At 43.1% G+C, this 20832-nt stretch overlaps 1 protein-coding gene across 1 annotated transcript in view; it reads right to left on the minus strand.

The window, feature by feature from the left end:
• LOC126109476 (uncharacterized) overlaps positions 1-20832 on the minus strand; it is a 99224-nt gene that overhangs the window by 24070 nt on the left and 54322 nt on the right. Inside the window, exon 2 of the mRNA XM_049914503.1 lies at positions 12152-12232. Coding sequence (XP_049770460.1) covers positions 12152-12232 — 81 coding nt within the window. The remainder of the gene's footprint in view (positions 1-12151; positions 12233-20832) is intronic.

A 20832-nucleotide genomic window follows, 5' to 3' on the forward strand; every position in this document is an offset into this window, starting at 1 on the left:
TGATACAAGAACGGAGTGGAGAGAGAGAGAGAGAGAGAGAGAGAGAGAGAGAGGGGGGGGGGGGGGGAGAGAGAGACAGAATTGAGGGGGCGGGGCGGGGCCATACGCGGGAGAATGAGATGTTGTGAGGGGAGGAACAGTAAAGAGGGCACACTGTGTCATTTGTTCAGCTTTTGTTATAAATTCGATAGAAAATCATACTCATCCAGCATGCAAAGATATACCGTCTGTTCGCCATTACTAGGGAAAGTGTGTGTGTGTGTGTGTGTGTGTGTGTGTGTGTGTGTGTGTGTGTGTGTGTGTGTGTGCGTGTGCGTGCGCGTGCGCGCTTAATAGCCTAAATCTTCTAAGTCCTTCCATTTTCGGAGAGAGTGGCAACAAATCGAAAATTTGAGTTTTTCGACTGTACTTACTTTACCGCAAACTCACCGAATCATAACAAAAACGTCCACGATCTTCGTCTAAAATCGTCATTTATTCTACCATACAAATCTTATTTACACTGTGTCTCATTTTATTGCTCAGCTGAGCCTCGTGAAGGAATCACTCCGCTCCAACACTGTTGTTTCTATTTTATTGTTATTTGCAGAAATAAAGGTTCACGTACGCCTCTTCTCTTGAATCATAAAGTTGTTCATTTTTCAGTGAATTAGGATCGAATGCTATTTTGTATGAATTGTGAAGCAACAAATATATTTTCTCCGAACGTTTCGACCACTAGAATGTCAATGTCGTCCGTGAAATGGAAATAGGTAACGGTGCATCGTGGTGCTTTTCGTGGAATGATGATGACGTGATGATGATGAAACAAACGTACTCGATAGTCTTTCCATCTAAACGGTTTCAACCTTTAACGTTTCATCACTTTTCCTCATGTAAGCCTACATTCCTGTGTAGCTGCAGAATCTACAACCTGCGCAGACCGAAACGGTAAACGCGATTTTATTAGTGTGAAACGCAATGTCACAGCCTGATATTCACATATCGTATTCGTCAGTGATTTCTGCCCATGACGGTAGTTTTGTGCTTTCGTAATCTCGGAATTAGTAGCTTCGTTTCTGTCAAGTGGATGATACTTCGAGGAACACAAAATTGTATAAAACACGTATACGCCAGTTCAAAGAAATACCGTTGAAAAAAGAGCGTAAAGCTATTGTGTGTTCTCAGCCACCTGAGACTAATGGAGAGAATAAAGGCTAAGTCTTCTGACGTACAAACAAATTTTATAATCTTTTTCTATAAACGAATGGGGCAGGAAATACCGTGAATAATTTTTGTGCGAAGAACCTCCTACCATACGTTTCACAGTTGCTTGCGGATTGTGCATTGCTTTCTCAAGTTAATTTGATTGTTTTTTTATATTTCTACAATAGTCAAAGTAAGAAGCTCTAAGATATGACACTATTCTGTAGGCAGATTTACGTTAGGATCAACGAGATGTGTGAAGGATATGAAGGTGATAAAGAAAGGACAGTGTTAAAGACTTCCGGGGCGCTTGTTATGACATTGGAAATGTAATATGGCGACAGTAGAACACCGTAAACATGTGCAATACTCTTCAAGGAAGCTCTTCACTACATTCCTCAACGAAAGCAATAGATCTAGGCTACTTTACTACTTTGGTATAAGACGGTTTTTGGATCAATGATGGATGACTTCTAAGATTCCGAAAATTTATGCTACTCCGGCCGACTAAATCACAACATAATATACATTCGCCTAAAATTGTCAGGTGACACATTCATCTGAAAATTGCTTCAACTATATCTCATTTTATTGACCGCAAGAGAAAAGAACAGACCTATATGTGAACAACTTCTCCATCATCGAACGAAGAGATCGTGAGCCAGAGACCACGGATGTGACTGAAACTTGTTTGTTACAGTTTTCAAGAAAGGCCCTTGTTACATTTTACCGAAATTTCCATATGATTTTTGGGTTGAATCGATGTTGGAAAGTTGTCGATCTAGTCCTCTCTCGCTCTGAAATGTTATCTTCGTGGTGATCTATTTGAACTACACAATAGTGGTCGCTTTGAACTCCTTTCTATGAAACCCAAAGTAATTTTACTTTCCCCGGGAAAGTATTCGTTGCCTATTTCTCTCTCAGTTGCAATTTGAAAATGGAAAGAGAACACTGAAGAGACATCATTTGTTTTTATTTTTCGTCTTTAGTCCAAAGCGTCGTAGCAGTACTTCGCTGAACGACTCGCATCGAAGGTTACGGGCGTATCTCGACCCCACACCAATAAAAAGCCGCCATTACTTCCTCTATCTCATTCATTACCTGCGGTGGGTTGCATCGTAAATCAGTCTCGAGATCCGGAATTCCCGGACACTGCTATCGGCCTCGAACGGTCGTTACAGGGAACTTAATTAAAAATACTTTCCGCCTTGATTTACGGTCGCTCTCAAGGATTTATAATTACCTCCGCAGGATGTGTCTTTCTTTGTTTCGCGTCCTTATAATTACTCCTTGCTCGTTGTTGATCGTTCGGAAAGCCGCCCAGCCATCTTTATGGTAATCGATAAAGGCCTTCGCAGCGCACATTTGCAACCAATTACTCCGGATTGCTAAGTGACTGGAAATCCTTTCGTGTGGCTACGCACTCGGGGGACAGCCGCACTGTGTCGGATTAGTTAACCAAGCAGGTCTCTTCGTTGTGGAATTATCACGTTCTGTTTCAAGATCGTTTTATTTTATCAGCAGAAGACCTGGTTCGATAAAAAAAACACTTAGCAGACATACTAAAAAAATATTTGCAGTGAAATTTGATTCTCTCCCTAGTTCGGAAATGATTTGTAGTTTCCCGGAAAACGAATGAGTGGTTACAGCTGACAGATCACTTTTTATAATGGCAAAAACAATTTTGTTGTTACTCGATGTTTTTTTTCCTTTAACAAATGAATCTTTGTTGTTGCTATGACGGTTGGAACAGTACCAGAGTAAACACAGTTACTCTATAGCAACCGCGACGAAATGGCTGTGCATATGAGCAATTGAATGTCTCCTGCAATGGTCACTTGCAGTTGTGGCATATTTGTACACACAGGTGGTTATTTGGTCTCCCGTGGCTATATGTAACAGTGGTAGAAACTAGAAAAAGAAGCAGGTCCGAAGAATCAGGTGTCTTGAATCTACAATACAGCCGTCTGTCGTGGTTCAATAAGTTAGCGGTCGCGCTAGTACCACTGTTAAGAGGATTGCACAGTGTTACGAAATCTTCTATGTGTATGTTGCATTTAAGAAGAAATGATCTCTAATTTCCCTGCAACAGAAGCAAGCAATTAATACAGTGTATGTCGATGTTCGCCATCAAGTTGTTCATCTTTATACAACATATTGCTTTCTACAGGAGGCGTTTCGAGGCGTTGGAATAAGATGAGGAACTGTCTAAAGGCATATACATGTTGTTGGCGTGGAGGCCCTGAAAACAAAATTCGTTGAGTAACAACTTATACATTGGCGTATTCGAGCATGAATGAATCTACTTCATGAGACTTGCGAACGAAGAATGAGTGTGGATAGTTGATGAGATGTTCTCGTGTTGTCAGCTGAGTAGAGGCGTCGTCGTGCAGCGACGTTTCGACTAATTTCGTACTCGTCATCTTCAGGCGTAATCTGAAGGTGACATGTAGGAAAAGCGCCAAAACGTCACTGCTCGACGACACCACGTCTCAGCTGATGACCCGGGAAGATTTCATCAATGAAATCGGCTCGCATTTTCATGTAGGCATATACATCAATTTCAGCAGAATTGGCAAAGAGAAGAACTCTATAAAGGAAAGCAAACTGTCATATAAACAGGTCCACAAATATCCGATTGCAACATCGGTGATAAATTTCTCGAACTTGATAAACAACTTGAAGATATGGTAAATAGCTTGAAAATCTAGACGTAATAAAACGGAGAGGTGTGGAATGGAGTTCAAATGTGAAATCTGTGGCTGGGAAAACTAATGGAGAGGTTGATTTGGATGGAGGATTCCGGGAAAGCGCAATGCGTACAGCGTTTGAGGTGACATAACTACGGACAGCGGACGCCGAAGAGATTCGGAGATACACTGTTATGATCGTAATAGTTCGGTGAAGCTCTTACCAAGGAAATATTGAAGGAAAGAGTTGGGCGACCCGCCGACGGCGATAAAGATAGAGGCGAAACAGAAGATAGGAACGGAAAAAGGATGGCGAAAGAAGTAAGGCATGTTCATTTCAAAGACACCATCTCGCCATTCGTCTGAATTGTTTTTGGGAAGTTGCGGAAAATCTAAATCTGATTCGTTGGGGAATTTTAATCTTGCTTCTTCCGTCGATTTCATTACTGTAAAACTGCGCTCGGCGGAGTTCATTCGAACGGGAAACAAGGCTTCCACGAGAAATCCAGTGAGAGAAAACGAAGCCTTGTTCTCGCAAAACTCTGCTAGATTATACACTACGCCTGTCCGAGGTTGGTTGCTCAACTGTCCTGTTTCGGTGCTGTGTATCTTGCTTAGGCAACAAGTGAAGTGGGACAGGTGATACAAGAACGAGTGAATTGTTCTTTTTGTGACTCAGAGTTTGGAGTAGCTACATTTTCATGTGAGGCCCTAATCTGAAAACCACTGTGAAGCGCATGTCTCTGTTAGGGCCTATTCCTGTTCCATACATGTACGAAGCACGGGACAAATGATTATTTACACACCTCTGGCCGCCGTCTTATTATTCTTATCTTTTCTTCCTAATGTATGTAGCCGGTGGCAGCTGGCTCTTGAAACTTTGTATAAGTTTTCTCGGGACAGTTTGCATCCACCTTCTAGCATCTGCCAGTTCAGTTTTTCAGTGTCTCTGTGACGCCCTTGCATAGGTCAAGCGAACCTGTAAGCATTCGTGCTACCCTTTCCCTAGAAGTTCTGCATCCTGTGTTATTCCCAGACTTCAGCACAAGTGTTTTTTAAACAATCTAGTTTGAAGATTGATCGCATTTTCACATTTCCTCAGTATTCTGCCAATGAACCTAAACCGACACCTACTTCATCTACGACTGAGCGTATCAGTTCGTTTCATTTCATGTTCCTACAAACTGTTACCGCATTTGGGATGTGGGGACAACGGAGAAAAGGAAACCAAATCATTTGAAATGTGGAAATTAGGCGGACTGCTAAGAAATGTGGTTGTTTGCCTTAGTGTCGGAGAGTAAAGGAATATTTGGAAACTACTGCCTAGAGGAGGGAATAAGATGATAGACCATATGTTGAGAAACTGCGGAACAGCTTCCACGATGCTAGAGGGAGCTGTTAGGGGGGGGGGGAGGGAGAGAGAGAGAGAGAGAGAGAGAGAGAGAGATCCACTGAGGTGACGAAAGTCATATGACAGCGACATGCACATACGCAGATGGCAGCAGTATCGCGTACACAAGGTATAAAATGGCGGTGCATTGGCGGAGCTCTCATTTGTCCTCAGCTGACTCAAGCAAAAAGGTTTGCGCACGACGGCAATTTGAACAGTCTGAACGCCGAATGGTAGATGGAGTTAAGCGCATAAGCGCATGGGACATTCTATTTCGGAAATCGTTAAGGAAATCAATATTCCAAGATCCACAGTCAAGAATAGCGAATATTAGGCGTTAGGGCACCGCGAACAACGGCTTCACTTAACGGCCGAGGGCAGCGGCGTTTGTGTAGAGCTGTCAGTGCTAACAGACAAACAACACTGAGTGAAATAACCGTGGAAATCAATGCGGAACGTACGACGAATGTATCCCTTACTATAGTGCGGCGAAATTTGGCGTCAACGGGCTATGGCAGCAGACGACAGGCATAAGTGCTTTTGTTAATAGTGTGACATCGCCTTCAGCACCTTTCCTGGGTTCGTCACCACATCGGTTGGACCCTAGACGACTGCAAAACTGCGGCCTCGTTAGGTGAGTCCCGATTTCCTTTGGTAAGAGCTGATGGTAGGGTTCGACTGTGGTGCAGATATCCCGAAGCCATCAATCCAAAGCACTGTGCAAGCTGGTGGTGACTCCATAAAGCTATAGCCTGTGTTAACATGGACTGTTCCAAATGGCTCTGAGCACTATGGGACTTAACATCAGAGGTCATCAGTCCCCTCGACTTACAACTGCTTAAACCTAACTAACCTAAGGACATCACACACATCCATGCCCGAGGCAGGATTCGACCGTAGCAGTCGTGAGGTTCCGGACTGAAGCACCTAGAACCGCTCGGCCACTGTGGCCGTCTTTACATGGACTGGACTGCGTCACCTGGTCCAGATGAACCGAATGTTGACTGTAAATTGTTACTGTCGGCTACTTGCAGACCATTTTCAGCCATTCATGGACTTAATGTTGCCAAACATAGAACGAATTTTTTATGGATGACAATGTGCCACATCACTGGACCACAATTGTCGCGATTCGTTTGAAAAACATTCTGAACAGTTGAGCGAAATACTTCACTTAGATCGCCCAACATGAATCCCATCCAATATTTATGGATCATAATCCAGAGGTCACTTCGTGAACAAAATCCTGCACTGGAAATAGTTCAGCATGACAGCTGAAGATGCAGCTTGGCTCAGTATTTCTGAAGGGGACTTCCAGCGATCTGTTGAGTCCATGACACGTAAAGCCGCTGCACCACGCCGGAAGAAGGGAAGTCCGATACTATATTAGGAGGTATCCTATGACTTGCGTAAGTGTATGTAACAGGTAGCAGTCCGATGTAAGTATTGGCAGATTACATCGAATCAGAGGAAAAACAGAATCTGTTTGTATAATGTTCCCTTCTCTCATTTTGTAATACTGTACAGTGGTTTGAAGAGTACGTGTCCCGTTAATTATTTAGCCGGGAAAAGTACCTTATTGGCCGGTCGCAGCTGTCGGAATCAAAGCAGCTTTCGTGTCTGTAAAAGTTGGTGTGTGTGTGTGTGTGTGTGTGTGTGTGTGTGTGTGTGTGTGTGTGTGTGTGTTTTGTTCACACGTGAGTTTGAGAGACAGAAAGTAACTCCTGCAGCAACGCCGGCGATGAACAGAGCGAATGGCCGGAGTCTGGACACCCCCGGGGACAACCGCCCCTTTTCGACGAATCAGATAAAGCACACTCGGGCGGCCATTTTGGTAGGTGGCGAGCAGCAGGGGATGCTGGGAACCGGCGCCATGATGCAGCCACAGTGTTAGCGGCTGGAGGGGGGCAGGGGGAGTACGGTTGGGTTGGGGTGGGGGGTTGATTTACAGCAGGCTGTTAGGGGCTGCCTTTTGTTGCTCTGTTCCGGGGGTGGCCGGCATGCCTATTGTCCGCCGGGCTTTTGCGCTTGCCTGGGGCGTCTCTATAGCGCCGACTGTGTGTGCGCGCGCGCCCCCGTGTACAGCCAGCGCCGCTAATTCTAGAGCGTCACAGAACTCCCCAGAGTTCACTCTGTTTCCCACATTCCCTGTGCTACTCTCTGCATGTAGTACTGCCTCCTCCTGGTCGAAAGGCGACGTTTCAAAATTGCTAAATCCTGCTGTTAAAGAGCGGTTATATGCGCTTCTGTCCAGAACCGCGTGACTGCTACGGTTGCAGATTCGAATCCTGCCTCGGGCATGGATGTGTGCGATGTCCTTAGGTTAGTTATGTTTAAGTAGTTCTAAGTTCTAGGGGATTGATGACCTCAGAAGTCTTATAGTGCTCAGAGCCATTTTGAACATGCTGTTTAATACTAATAGTACCACTTGCAATGCCTTGCAGAGCACGTAATGTCACAATGGAAGCCAGTCATGCCGTGTGAATACCTATCAGAGCCTTAGAGTTGCGTTTCCAAGTCTGAGGACCACACAGTCTCAGTCTTTGGGTACTTGAAATGCCAGCCTTCGATTCGCAGTAGTTACAACCTCTATTTGAGGGTCTCCATCGTGTAGGCATAGCTTCTTGAACTCCGAACGTCCTGGGTCTTGGGTTCAATATGAGCCACACCTTAGATTTTGAATAATGGGACGGGGTACGTTAAGAAGTGATATTTTTTGCAAAATGATTCTCCACGCTGGTGATGGGTTTAATGAAAGTCATATTTATACCCACAATCACCTGATGCATACAATGACCCTCTTTAGGGACGCGATAAAAAGTCGTTTTAGCGGTACTGATATTGATCTAAACAAGCGACTATTATACAGGCTGTTCTAAAATTCTCCGTACAAGCTTCCAGGATAGTATAGGGGACTGAATAGACAATATTTTGAATTGGAACCCATGTCCAAACATGGGTGCTCCGTAGGTATCTTACAGAGTAGTCATGGTGCGGTGTGACAACGTCCGGCTGCGTTACGTCATTTGACGTTTGTCATACCCCTTCGTCCTGGCTCGAGACTCATTCACGTGTCAGAGTGGCTGAGTAAATGTTTGTAGAATACACCGGCGTGGTTCTTCTGAATGGCGAAACTCACAGTAATGGAAGACCTGCATGTCGCCTTTATCAAGATCATTCTCCAGAACGTCCGACTCCATCGCATACCCTTTTCGCCACAATGACGCTACGGCCTCGAGAAATGGTACCTTCACCGTCAGCAGCCGTCACTGTGGTTCTACAAGGAGGGGATTTTAACTGTAAACAACAGCATTTGTGAAAATTGATTGCGTTTCCTTTTTCTTTCTTTGGTTATTATACGTGGAATTCTAAAACAAGTGTTGTACTGCATCAGGCCTAGTAAATTACTCGTAAAAGTGGTGCCGTTACCACTATATTTTCAAATGGTTGTACCATGGAAATGGTACGTAGGTTCCAATTCGGAATATTATTTACTCAGTCTGCAAGGTCCGCAGGAGAGCTTCTGTAACGTTTGGAAGGTGGGAGACGAGGTACTGGCAGAACTAAAGCTGTGAGGACGGGGCGTGAGTCGTGCTTGGGTAGCTCCAGATGGTAGAGCACTTGCCCGCGAAAGGCAAAGGTCCCGAATTCGAGTCTCGGTCCGGCACACACTTTTAATCTGCCAGGAAGTTGTATACTCAGTCCTTTCTAGAAATGCTAGAAGTTTGTAAGGAGAATTTTACAGCATCCGGTACAAATACTGATGTTTGCCTATTTAAGTTATTATCGAGGCAATTATGTTTGCTACGTCACAATGCTAGATGTTAAAACAATTTTTTGTCCAGTGTCAAAGATGGCCCATGTGCACCGCGAAAAGTAGGAAATTTCAATAAAGTTTATGTAGCAGCTGATGGGGTACAGAAAAATGTCTGTTATTAAGTATAAGGAGTGAGTCTTATTCTGTAAATAACCTTGGCAAAGGCGTCGGACGAGCGGACATGGCTTAGATGGGAGACTACCCTCTAAGACACAACAACCACCTTTGATCATTGGCATCAGTTTGCCGAATCAAATGAAGATACCTGTATTAACGACATATAATTTGTATTCGTAAGGAACAGCGTGTGAAATTTCTGACTGGCGAAAATGTAACAAAGCATTTCTTTACGCCATTTTCCGTTATTTGCGTGGCTATATTTCAAAACTATTAACTTTGTTCTTCTTTGTATCTGAAAGATGAGTCTGAAATGCTGAACTTCTCTGGAAGTAAGCAGGTTAACGTTTTACAGGAATGCAGATTTTACATAATTGTTACTAACATATGAGAGATTAGAACTGTCAGCGATCAGGCCATGCCGGCACTGTGTAAACAGAAAACAAATGCCGAAGCGATGCTGTTTACGAGAAACTATGATGGTACATCTCCCTCCTGTATAGTCGTTTAAATACACAGAATACGGGAACAATGAACTAGCTGCTTACATTTAAGGTGGTCTAATATCGGGTCGCAGGTTCGAATCCTGCCTCGGGCATGGATGTGTGTGTCGCCCTTAGGTTAGTTAGGTTTAAGTAGTTCTAAGTTCTAGGGGACTGATGACCTCAGAAGTTAAGTCCCATAGTGCTCAGAGCCATTTGAACCATTTTTTGAAGTAATATTGTTATTAAACTCAACTAGCTTAGAATTGTGAGTTGTGGTATGTAAAGTATACTACGACTGGAGAAATCAAAGGAAAGAATAAATTTACGTAAAAATGTACGTTAATAGTCCTGATACGGTATGTTAATGAAGTTACTGTATCACGTATTAATGAAAATTAGCCGTTATTACATTCGCAAGTTTCAGCATTGTCCCTCGAGTAACGGAGTACTTATTTGCAAAATAAAACTCTTAGTGTTCGCTACAATGTTATGCTACAAATGATTGTATAACTCTGAGTGGCTACACATAAGAAATTCAATATTGAGACGGTATTAAAATTGGAAGTCCGCAGAGCATTTCAGTAGATGACTATTTATGACACACTTACGTTTATCTTTTTTCGTATTTGTGTAGATCAGTTTAGATAACAAATTTTTTAATCGACTAGACCACATGCTGAGCTTCATTCAGGGTGAAAAGACTAATATCGGACAGTTTTCACAAAAGCACATCTGACTAATTCGTTCTTCTCAGCATCATATCACCAACGCCCTTCTGTTTTCTTGCTTAAGAACCTCTATCGTTTACCAGTTACTGCAGACCGTGTATGAGTTATCTGTTCACAGGTGACTACTTCATATTTTCACAGTAATACAAATTTGTCTGGATTACTCACAACTGCATGCAACATAAGCGTTAACTAATTTCCAAAATGAAGTGCATTCTACAGATTAACGCGGTTTAGAAGGAAAATGATGGAAAACATCATCTTGGGATGACGATAAAACACAATACCTTATCTGAATAGATATTCACATATTTACACAAAGAGATACTTAAATTTCTTATTCCTGCAGTAATTGCAATTTTTAAATGTTACGCACAACTAGTTCACTAGGTTCAAATTAATCTTAGAGGTTGTTTACATGCTAAGTATCTCAAAAGCCAATTGAAAGATACAATATGCCTTCGTATCTAATGTTATTTACAAACTCAGGAATACTTGAAACTCGAACATTCAAAACATACATTGTACATCATAGATGAGATCTGAAGCAGTTATACTGGAAAATACATATGTTATTCTTATACGTTAAAAGCCCCTTAAGTAATACACTACACATAATTTACAAGAAAACTGTTCTTTATATATTTACATTGTCTCGCTGAAGTTAAGGCAATTTTTGTCACTGAAACATTAAAATAAACTGCAGTCACTCAGAATATGTTAATTTTATTTGTATACTTTAGAGATTCTTGAATTCACTCTTCAGGTAATTTTAAAATTTCTTTTCCTACAGATGTGCATTACTTTTCTTATGTTTACTGTTTATTTTGGCTATAGTAACATTATCAGTTATCTCTTACTTGTTCCCTTACCATGTGTGAGAAAAGTACCTATTGCTAAACTTTTGCCATGCTTACATTGCAACTCTGGAAGTACTCTTGCCTCACCAAATAGTAAACTCTACTAGCAAACTTCTTTTTAGACAATATTTACAAATAATAGTAAGCTGCTGCAGATTTTTTGTAATATTAATAACACTTAGACAACATATTCTTAGTGACTGCTCGCTCAAATGACTTTTACCAACATTCCGCAGTCATGATGGTTGTCTAGTATCTCTATCGCTGCAAAGTTGTAACTTCTCACTTCTAGGAGCTATCCTGCTTGCAAATGAATTTTTCTTACATTTTACACACATTAATCTAAAACATTTCTGTAACTGTACTCAGACATTAAAACTCAACTTAGACGCATCGAAAGCCTCGGAGGCCATCTCAGTTTTTGATACCTTATGTTTAATTTTGCAGTTTTTGTACTCTGTATGTAGGAATTGAAAATAGCAGTGGGGGAAAGCGTTAACCCTCTAATTAGTAAGGATTAGATTGATCACTTTATGTATTGCGTGTTCCAAAATAGCACATCCTGACAAGTAGTAATTCTATGTGCATTGTTAGAAAGCAACATCTAGTATATAGACTGCTTTGTTGTATTGAGTTTATATTCTTGTCTTGAAATTAACCAAACATATAACATACAATATCTTAAAATACACTCTTGTGGGCCAGCACTTTCTTTCGTTGACCCCTTCACTTGGTCTTCGTGCTTAGCCAGATAACAACCACCGTAATACATAGGGAGGGAGGTACAAAAATAAGCTAAAACTCATTTAATTTGACTTTCGATTAGTTACTTTAGCTGGCAGTTCAACAAAGAGAGCAAATAGAAATCTTACTACTTACTCGCTTTTCCAAACTTATCACAACTGTTGCCGAACGGAAGAAATCGGTGTATCGGCTGCACTTGTATCCATATGGCCAATTCTGAAAAAGAAACAAACTGCAGCTTGTGGAAGAACGTACAAAGTCACAGGTGCGAATTTGTCTGTTCAGTATTACTGTAATTAATTGCTGTCAACTTAAGAAATTGTTTCGTCGTATGTATAACAGTTTTGGATGAGGCGTATTGCAAAGCGTTATGCCTTCACCCACCTCTTTGTCACGGCTGTAGTCATATACCAAATGTGATCTAATAGTACAAGCAATACCTTGTGCTGTGAAACAAAACCGTATAAGATATACATTGTCAGTATCACCTAGAAAAACGCGAACAAAGATGATTTTCCACCAACATTTACAGATCACAGAAGTTAATGCTTCTTTCTCCCTGTACGAAAAACATCATATCCTTAGAATTTGCATAGTGTAGTCCGGTCGCTCATTAGTAATTGTTTTTGTTTTGTGCGATCCACTGGGAAATGTTTCCGAGTAAACGGAATCATTGTACTGTGGGCGACTGGTCTACGTAATCCTGTTTTTGTAGAGAAAGACTCTTAACCAAGTTCTCAAAACAATATTTGCCTGAGGGCATATTTCACAAAATCATGGGATTGTATGCATGAGAAAGGCGAGATATATCGGAATAAAGTCTTCACTCAGGTTCAAAGCTTGCTTCGTGGTTACAAAAATGGGTTCACGTATTTTTATATACTTCTTTCTATACCGTCTACGTCAACAAAAGTACAGGTAATGATTTTCATTCACAATTCATTCTACTGTCAGTGGTAACTTAGCAGAGACAGAAATCTTGCACTGAATTTGATACATTGCACCCCACACGACAGTTACAAATTGTACGTGTATCTTAAACATTTGGGTATTGCTGTTCAAACAGTGGGTGACTTCAGCTTGTGGTCCATCCTTCAGAGATGTGGAAGTGGCACCTGGAGGGAGAAACGCCAGTGATAATCAGAATTATCTCCCATCTGTGACTGGAACAAATAAGCAACTTTTCTGAGGTAGCTAGTTCGTTCCATTCTGTTCCTTCTATCAGTCTCCCCACACCACCTAACTACATGCAACTGTTCTGTCAACTCCATTGATTGATACCAAGGACCACCTGTTTTTATATTAAATGGTTCCCGTCCTACCTTCCCAGGCACTGATTTGAATTCGTTGGGACACGGGTTCAAATCCCCGTTTGGCGATATGTATTTTTAGTCTTCTGTTAGTCCCTGACTCGATTAAAGCAAGTGTCAGAGATAGGTGCAGTTAATGCTCCTTATGAAATGTAAGATTGTTTTTCTGTCTCTAACAGCCCAACTATGGATAGGATGTCAGGGCCCTAATCTGCAATCTGATCGTTTAATAGAAGTAGAATTAATGGAAAAAGTAGGTGGTGGTGGTATGATGTTTTCGGCAAATGTTCAGATAGTCACAATGAAGGGACAACTGTTCCGAATCACAGACCCAACATAAGAGAAAAGCGCGCAGCGCAGAACGTACCTGCTCGCGATCAGCTGTTCACGTGAGCCGACGCGCCGAACGGGGACAGCTGTCAGCGGCTAGTGACGTAGCTCCTGACGTCACCGGGCTGTCCTTCGCTCAGTTACAACGCACTCCAGGCGGCCGCCGGCCAAGACGGTGTGTGTGTGTGTGTGTGTGAGCTCGGGTTTGCGTCGGCGACGCGGGAAGAGAAAACAGGTAGGCAGAGGAGTTGGGAAGCGAGGAAGTTCCGGAGCGGGCGTTCTGGAGAAGGGGACAGATGGGTGTGGGCCAGAGGCCGCCTGGCTGGAGGCCAGCGGCGGCGCGTGCGGCGCGCCTGGAGTCTGGAGTCGGTGTGCGCCGAGGCCCGGGCGGACGGCGGCGTCGCGCTGCCGACGGCCACCCCCTCCACGCACCCCCAGCAACCCCTAGCGGCTGCGCGCGGGGCGGGGAGGGGTCGCGGAGGGGGGCGAAATTTTAAAACCGCGGCCCTGCGGCTGCAGCGGCAGGGGTTGCTGCGGCGCTGCGACAGCCCCTCCGCCCTCCCGCTTTTCATCGAAGTCCTTATCCGCGCCCTTTATTCCGTCTTCTCTGCACCCCGCTCTCACCTCTCTCTCCGTCTCTCTCTCTCTCTCCCTTCCCTCCTTTTTCTTTCTGCAGAGCCAGCGGCGTCCGCGCCAAAATGCTGGTGGCTGCGCGCGGTCACTACCGCCACAAATTCGCCAGCCCCCGAACAAAAGTGGCGAGCTACTGTGCGACCAGGCGGGGAACCGACTCGAAAGGAGAACAGCGCACAGAGAAGAGGTACAAAGAGAGAGAGGGGTAGAGGGCAGAACGCAGGCGCGGAGAGCAATAAGCGCGCATTGGCATGCACGTCCGAGATCAGGGGGTGGGAAATGATTCTCTCTCGCCAAAACCCTGGTGTCTGATAGGACAAGGGAAAGGCCCCGCGTTTTCCATTCCGCCTTCCTCCCCTGCTTCCCCCGCTAACCACCCCGCTTTCCCCCCTGGACCTGCAGGGGAATTTTCCATCCCCTCCCCTCCCCTCCCCCCCGCTTTCCCTCCAACATCCCTCACCCTCTCTCTCTCTCTCTCTCTCTCTCTCTCTCTCTCTCTCTCCAGCATCCATTGTTGCAGCCAATCCCAACCGTGCCCATCCCCTTTGCCGCAGACAAGTACGTCCTCTTTTTATCAGGACTGCAGGTGCGCTGAGGGAAATTGGGGTGCGCACGCCCTGTGTGTGTGTGTGTGTGTGTGTGTGTGTGTGTGTGTGTGTGTGTGTGTGTCTGGGGGCTTGGATTAGGGCGGTTGACTTCCACTCTGCATAGATGGCAGGGCGGAGCGCCGTAATGACGGCGGAAGGGTTGCCGCAGCTAATGACCTTGATAGCGGCGCAGCTCATAAAGGCGCTGTCCGTAAGCCTGATTGCAGAGCGCGCCGCCCAACGACCCTGCATGGTCGCGGCTGGATCATCGGTTTGAATAATAAAACCCGTCAGCCGCTGCCGGCGCGAAACTGGACTCCGAGCGGGTGAAGTGCCCCGTCCTCGCCGATACGGCTCTAGTCAGAACATTCAAAAGATTTACACCCGAAATTCCTAGCTTAAATTTTTGTTTTTTCTTGCTTTTGTTTTTACTTTTGGATCATACTGCATATATCGTATTACGTTACCTCTACGAGGGCCATTCTAAAAGAAAGAAAAAAAAATTCGTTTCGGCAGACTGTTTTATTCGATGTAATGAAATTAAACACGCTATCGAACATATGTTGATATATTAATTACTCTGCTACGTTCAAATATACTCAGTTCCCGTAGCGCTCCACAAGCCTCCCTATGCCTTGTACTTAACCCGTTCCTGCCAAGTTGTTAAGCCAATCACTAAGGTCCTCTTCCAATTCCTGTCATTTCCACACTGCTCTAGCGATGCGAAAAACCGACCGGTTATAATCAATACTAGTATTTTAGTTCTTCATAACCCGTATTTTTCGTTATTTGTTTGGTCTCGGTTACAACAGGCGTTTTTTTTAACAAAACGTCATTGCTAAATTTTTGCTTCTTAAATAGACCTTTTTAAAGAAAAGGGATTAATTATTGCCATGTGTACCGGTATGGAAATGAGCGTTAATAGCCGGCCGGTGTGGCCGAGCGGTTCTAGGCGCTACAGTCTGGAACCGCGCGACCGCTACGGTCGCCGGTCCGAATCCTGCCTCCGGCATGGATGTGTGTGATGTCCTTAGGTTAGTTAGGTTTAAGTAGTTCTAAGTTCTAGGGGACTGATGACATCAGAAGTGAAGTCCCATAGTATTCAGAGCCATTTGAGCGTTAATGTGTGGATAGGGAACATTTGTTGTGAACGAGCCTTAATTTTTTGTTTGTTTGTTTGGTATGACATCTGTTAAAGATATTTAGTGTGCATCAAGTCATGCAACAAACATCATCATATGTTTTCATCGTGTTAACAATGTCGAATTTTGTACCAGAAAGTGATGACTTGCGGAAAGCATTAATTTTTTTGTTTTCATTTGAAAAAAAAAAATGCTGCAGAGTCGCATCGATTGCTTGTCGAGGCATATGGTGATCATGCTCTATCAGAACCAACATGTAAAACATGGTTTCAACGGTTGTGAAGTAATGATTTTGATGTAAGAAATGAAGAACGTGGAACACCACCAAAAAAGTTCGAAGACACCGAATTGCAAGGAATATTCGATGAAGATGATACTTTGAGTCAGAAGAAAATGGCAGCAATGCTAAATGTTGCACAACAAACAATTTCTGACCGTTTGAAAGCTGTGGGATGGATCCAAAGGTATGGAAAATGGGTGCCACATGAATTGAATGAAAGACAGATGGAAAACCGCAAAACCATTTGTCAAATTTTGCTTCAAAGACATAAAAAAATCAATTTTGCATCAAATTGTTACTGGCGTTAAAAATGGATTTATTTTAATAATCCTAAACGGGAAAAATCATGAGTTAATCCGGGACAACCATCAACATCGACTGCAAAACCAGACCAATTCGGCAAGAAGACAATGCTCTGTGTTTGGTGGGATCAGAAAGGTATGGTTTATCATGAGCTTCTAAAACCTGGTGAAACTGAATACTAATCGCTACAGACAACAAATGAACAATTTTAACTATACATTGATCGAAAAAAAGACCACAATGGGCCAGAAGACATGGCAAAGTAATTTTTTTACACCACAAGGCACCTACACACTAAGCAAAACTGGTTCAGGATACAATCAAAACACTTGGCTGGGAGCTGCTACCCCACCCGCCCTATTCACCAGACTTGGGCCGACTACCATTTATTTTCATCAATGGCACACGCATTGGCTGAGGAACACTTCGATTCCTACGAAGAAGTCGAAAATTGTGTGTCTGATTGGTTTGTTTCAAAAGGCGAACATTTCTATTGGCGTGGTGTCCTCAAATTTGCCAGAAAGGTGGTCAACATGTATAGGAAGCAATGGTCAGTACTTTGAATAAAGTGTTTTTACTTTTCAGTTCAAAATTAGTGTTTCATTTAAAAAAAAAAAGAACGCTCATTTCATTCCGGTACACTTGGCATTCGTAAAATTTCTATTGCATTAGCAATACCTGAAAGCACTGTAAATTTTAGGAATAATAATTACTCCCTTTTCTTTAAAAAGAAAATGGGTAAAGGGATCAGTTCCATTTTAACAACAGTGTCGCCAGGAAGGAGCGTAAGGATTCGTGCAGCCTTGCTGAACAACGGCGTCCCTCCTGCCGTGTGTCATGGCCTAAGTTACGCGTGTATGTTTAGCGTGCAAGACTGGCCCCCAACCTGGTGTATACGGCAGTTCGTCGCTGCCGTCGAAGGACATCCGTTGTAATGCACAATGGCGTCAACCATAGTCTGGGAACATTTTTACAACCTGACGTAGAAATGAAGCACAGTGCTTAATTTTCTTTAAAATATTAAAGATTTCTCTGCCTATGCTATGAAATAATAAAAGAGCAAGAAAATAGTGGTAACACAAATTGATTAATAACTTAGCAACTATTCATTCATCGCTTTCAGTGACAATAGGAAGTGCGTGATTTGCTGACTGTGTGTGCATAATATGCTCGTAACGTTTCAAAACTTACAAATAAACACGAAAAACAGACTACTTCAACTTCAGTGATCAACCTTGAGCACTGTATATTCGTAATGGCTACATGTTCTTCGAGCAGAGTTTCAAAAACATTGGAATCAGTAGGAGAATATTGTTGATTTTTGTAGTATTTAACCACTCATCACATTTCGATAAAAGCAGGTAACGGTGAATGGACTAAGTTTTACTTAATTTGATATTTTGATTCTATGTATCTTGAAAGTGAATGAGACGAAGTTTTTCGATCTTTGTTCGATTTCTACGTTTATTACAAGAAATAACAGGAATAAAAAAATATCTGTTTCTTCAGAAACCGCTCACATTGTGCGGTTTTAACAGTAAGGTTAAATTGGCGTGGAGAAAAATCAGAGTAACAGAAAACAGATTGTTTCACCGATAACCGCCATCCCTACATTGCTCTGACAGCTGAAAATTCTTTACTTTTCAAAAAATATGACAGATAATACCAGACAGAGCCAATAATATAAGGCACATGTGCAAAAATTTTGCACTTAACAACCGCAACAAATCCTTCGTTGTCGCAGCTGATTGCGGACAAGACTCATCGTGAAGAATGTCGTTTGCTTTGAGCGGCGCGGAAAGGGTCCGATAGTAAAACGCTGTATACACAGTCACTCCTCAAGGGAAAAATGGATGAGAAGCCCGTCCTTTAGATGCCAGAACATTGTTATTCAGAATTTTTTTTTTTTAGTCTGTGATAACGAATACTGTCATTCCTGTCAACGAACACATTTCTCTCAACGGAAGAGAAGAATGTTTGACTTTGATGGATCCATAACCTCACCTCTACTTGCACCGCTCCATTACTATTAAACTGAAGTCCTCAAGGTCTTTAAGATTTGCAAACACATTAAAATCGGGTGAGGCCAAGTCAGGGCTGTATGGGGGACGATCGACGACAGTGAAACCAAAGCGTCGGATTGTTGCAGATGTCGCAGCACTCTTGTGTCATGTGCCGAAGGACAGGATGCTCCATATGGGGACGAACGCTTCGTATTAGAATTCTCAGAATCGCGATTACAATCGCTGTTCATCGCACAACGACAAAGTTGCGTTGCCATGTTACACGCCACTATTTGGAGTCCTCTTGCGGCACAGGGTTGTGTCTTATGACAGCAAACAGAAAAGTCGACAGAGTAATGTGCGTCACATGTAATACCGTTACCGATACTGAGAACAAAATTAAAAAAAAGTTCGGAGGCATTGGGCCTACTTTTCAGCAACCTCGTACATCTATCCACACTAAACGACAACTACAAGTTATCATACATAGAAATTCTGCCAATGACATTCAGGAGCCAGATACAGTCAATGCACCATTCAACTTTCTCGTGCTCACTAGCGTAATCAGCAAACTATCTCAGGGAACTGCCTATCCTACCCGATATATCGTTGATTCACTTGGGGAACAGTGGTGGTTCTATCACATTTACCTTTGATGAATACTGCGCACCAGCATTAGTCCTATACTCACCTACGTGTACGCTACCAACAGAAAACAGTGCCAAACTGAATTATTGGCTGAGATATTGTATGTGGTAGATTCAACTACCGAAAGGGGAACAAACCACTTACTGTGGTGGCGGTGGTGGTGGTGGTGGTGGTGGTGGTGGTGGTAAGTTCCTGTGGGACCAAACTGTTGAGGTCATCGGTGCATAGGCTTACCCACTATTTAATCTAACTTAAACTAACTTACTCTAAGGACATCACACACACTCACGCCCGAGAGAGGACTCGAACCTCCGACGGGGTAGGGGTGAGGGGGGGGGGTGGGAGGGCTCGCGAACCGTGGCAAGGCGCCTTAAACCACGTAGCTGCGCCGCGCTGGTCCACTTACTCTTCGAGAGTTGTGTCTCAGGTGTATCAGTTCAGTGGAAGAGACTGTATTATATGTAGGTGGGTGTATGTTACTGCTTACATACTAAGAGCAGGTAACACGAATAGCAATAAAATGAGATTTTTATTAAAATGAATTCCTTCTCCAAAATGTGGTTCCCACCGACATGGGGAGAGCGTTGTAAAGGGGCAGTGAGTGTTAATGATGTCAAAAGTAATCGCCATAAAGGTTAACTGATTTATTTCAATGTGAGTAAAGACGATCAATGCCTTCATGGAAAAAATATTCGCCACTGCCTACGGAACTGTGGTTGTATTTAGGAGTGCACCTCTTCATGCGAAGCAAATCGACAGCCCCGAATGATTTCCTTCAGTGCTCCAAAAAGTATGGCAATCGCGTGGGGAGAGATAGTGGCTGCGTGGAGGGTGTGTAAGGGTTCTCCAGAGTAACTTGCACAGCTTACTCGTAACAAGCTTGGCAACATGTTAGCGTGTATCTTGTAGGCAGGTAGTTTCGACTACGCTGCAGGAGTTTCGCTAAGAAATAAGCGTTGGCAACATGTTATCGGAGATCTTGTAGGCAGGTTGTTGCGACTACGGTGCAGAAGTTTCGCTAAGAAGCCCTTACAAGGCCACCATGCAGTCCAGGTCTCTCCACATGCGATTTCCATGTTTTTGGAGGCCTGAAGGAAGACATTCGTGGTCGTCAATTTGCTTCGGAGGAAGAGATGCACGTCTCGACGTAGTCATGATTTTGTAGGCAACCGTAAACATTTTTCCATGAGGGTATTGACAGTCTAGACTCACAGTGGGATAAATGTACTAACAGTTACGGAAACTGCTTTTCAAACAATAAACTGTTCGTTTCTATGCATTTGTCTCATTTTCATTTGACTACTTAGTACACAAACAAAAATAGAAAGTGATAAAAACAGTCAACCAACATCAAATTCACTGTTCAATATTTTTAAAATTGAGGACTTTTTGCTCCTAGAGCAGCTCTGTTCGTTCAATTGGTCCGATACCAACTACATTTTCCATGTCATCCGCCTTTGTAGAAGGGAACTTTTCTTGTGCTTCATGATATTCGTAGATAATACAATTTTAATTTAAAATTTTGTGACTTTTATGGTAATTCTGTAGTCATACCAATGTACTTCGTCGACTGCTTACCT

The sequence above is a fragment of the Schistocerca cancellata genome, chromosome 12 (assembly GCF_023864275.1).
Source record: "Schistocerca cancellata isolate TAMUIC-IGC-003103 chromosome 12, iqSchCanc2.1, whole genome shotgun sequence".
Classification (NCBI taxonomy): Eukaryota; Metazoa; Arthropoda; class Insecta; order Orthoptera; family Acrididae; genus Schistocerca; species Schistocerca cancellata.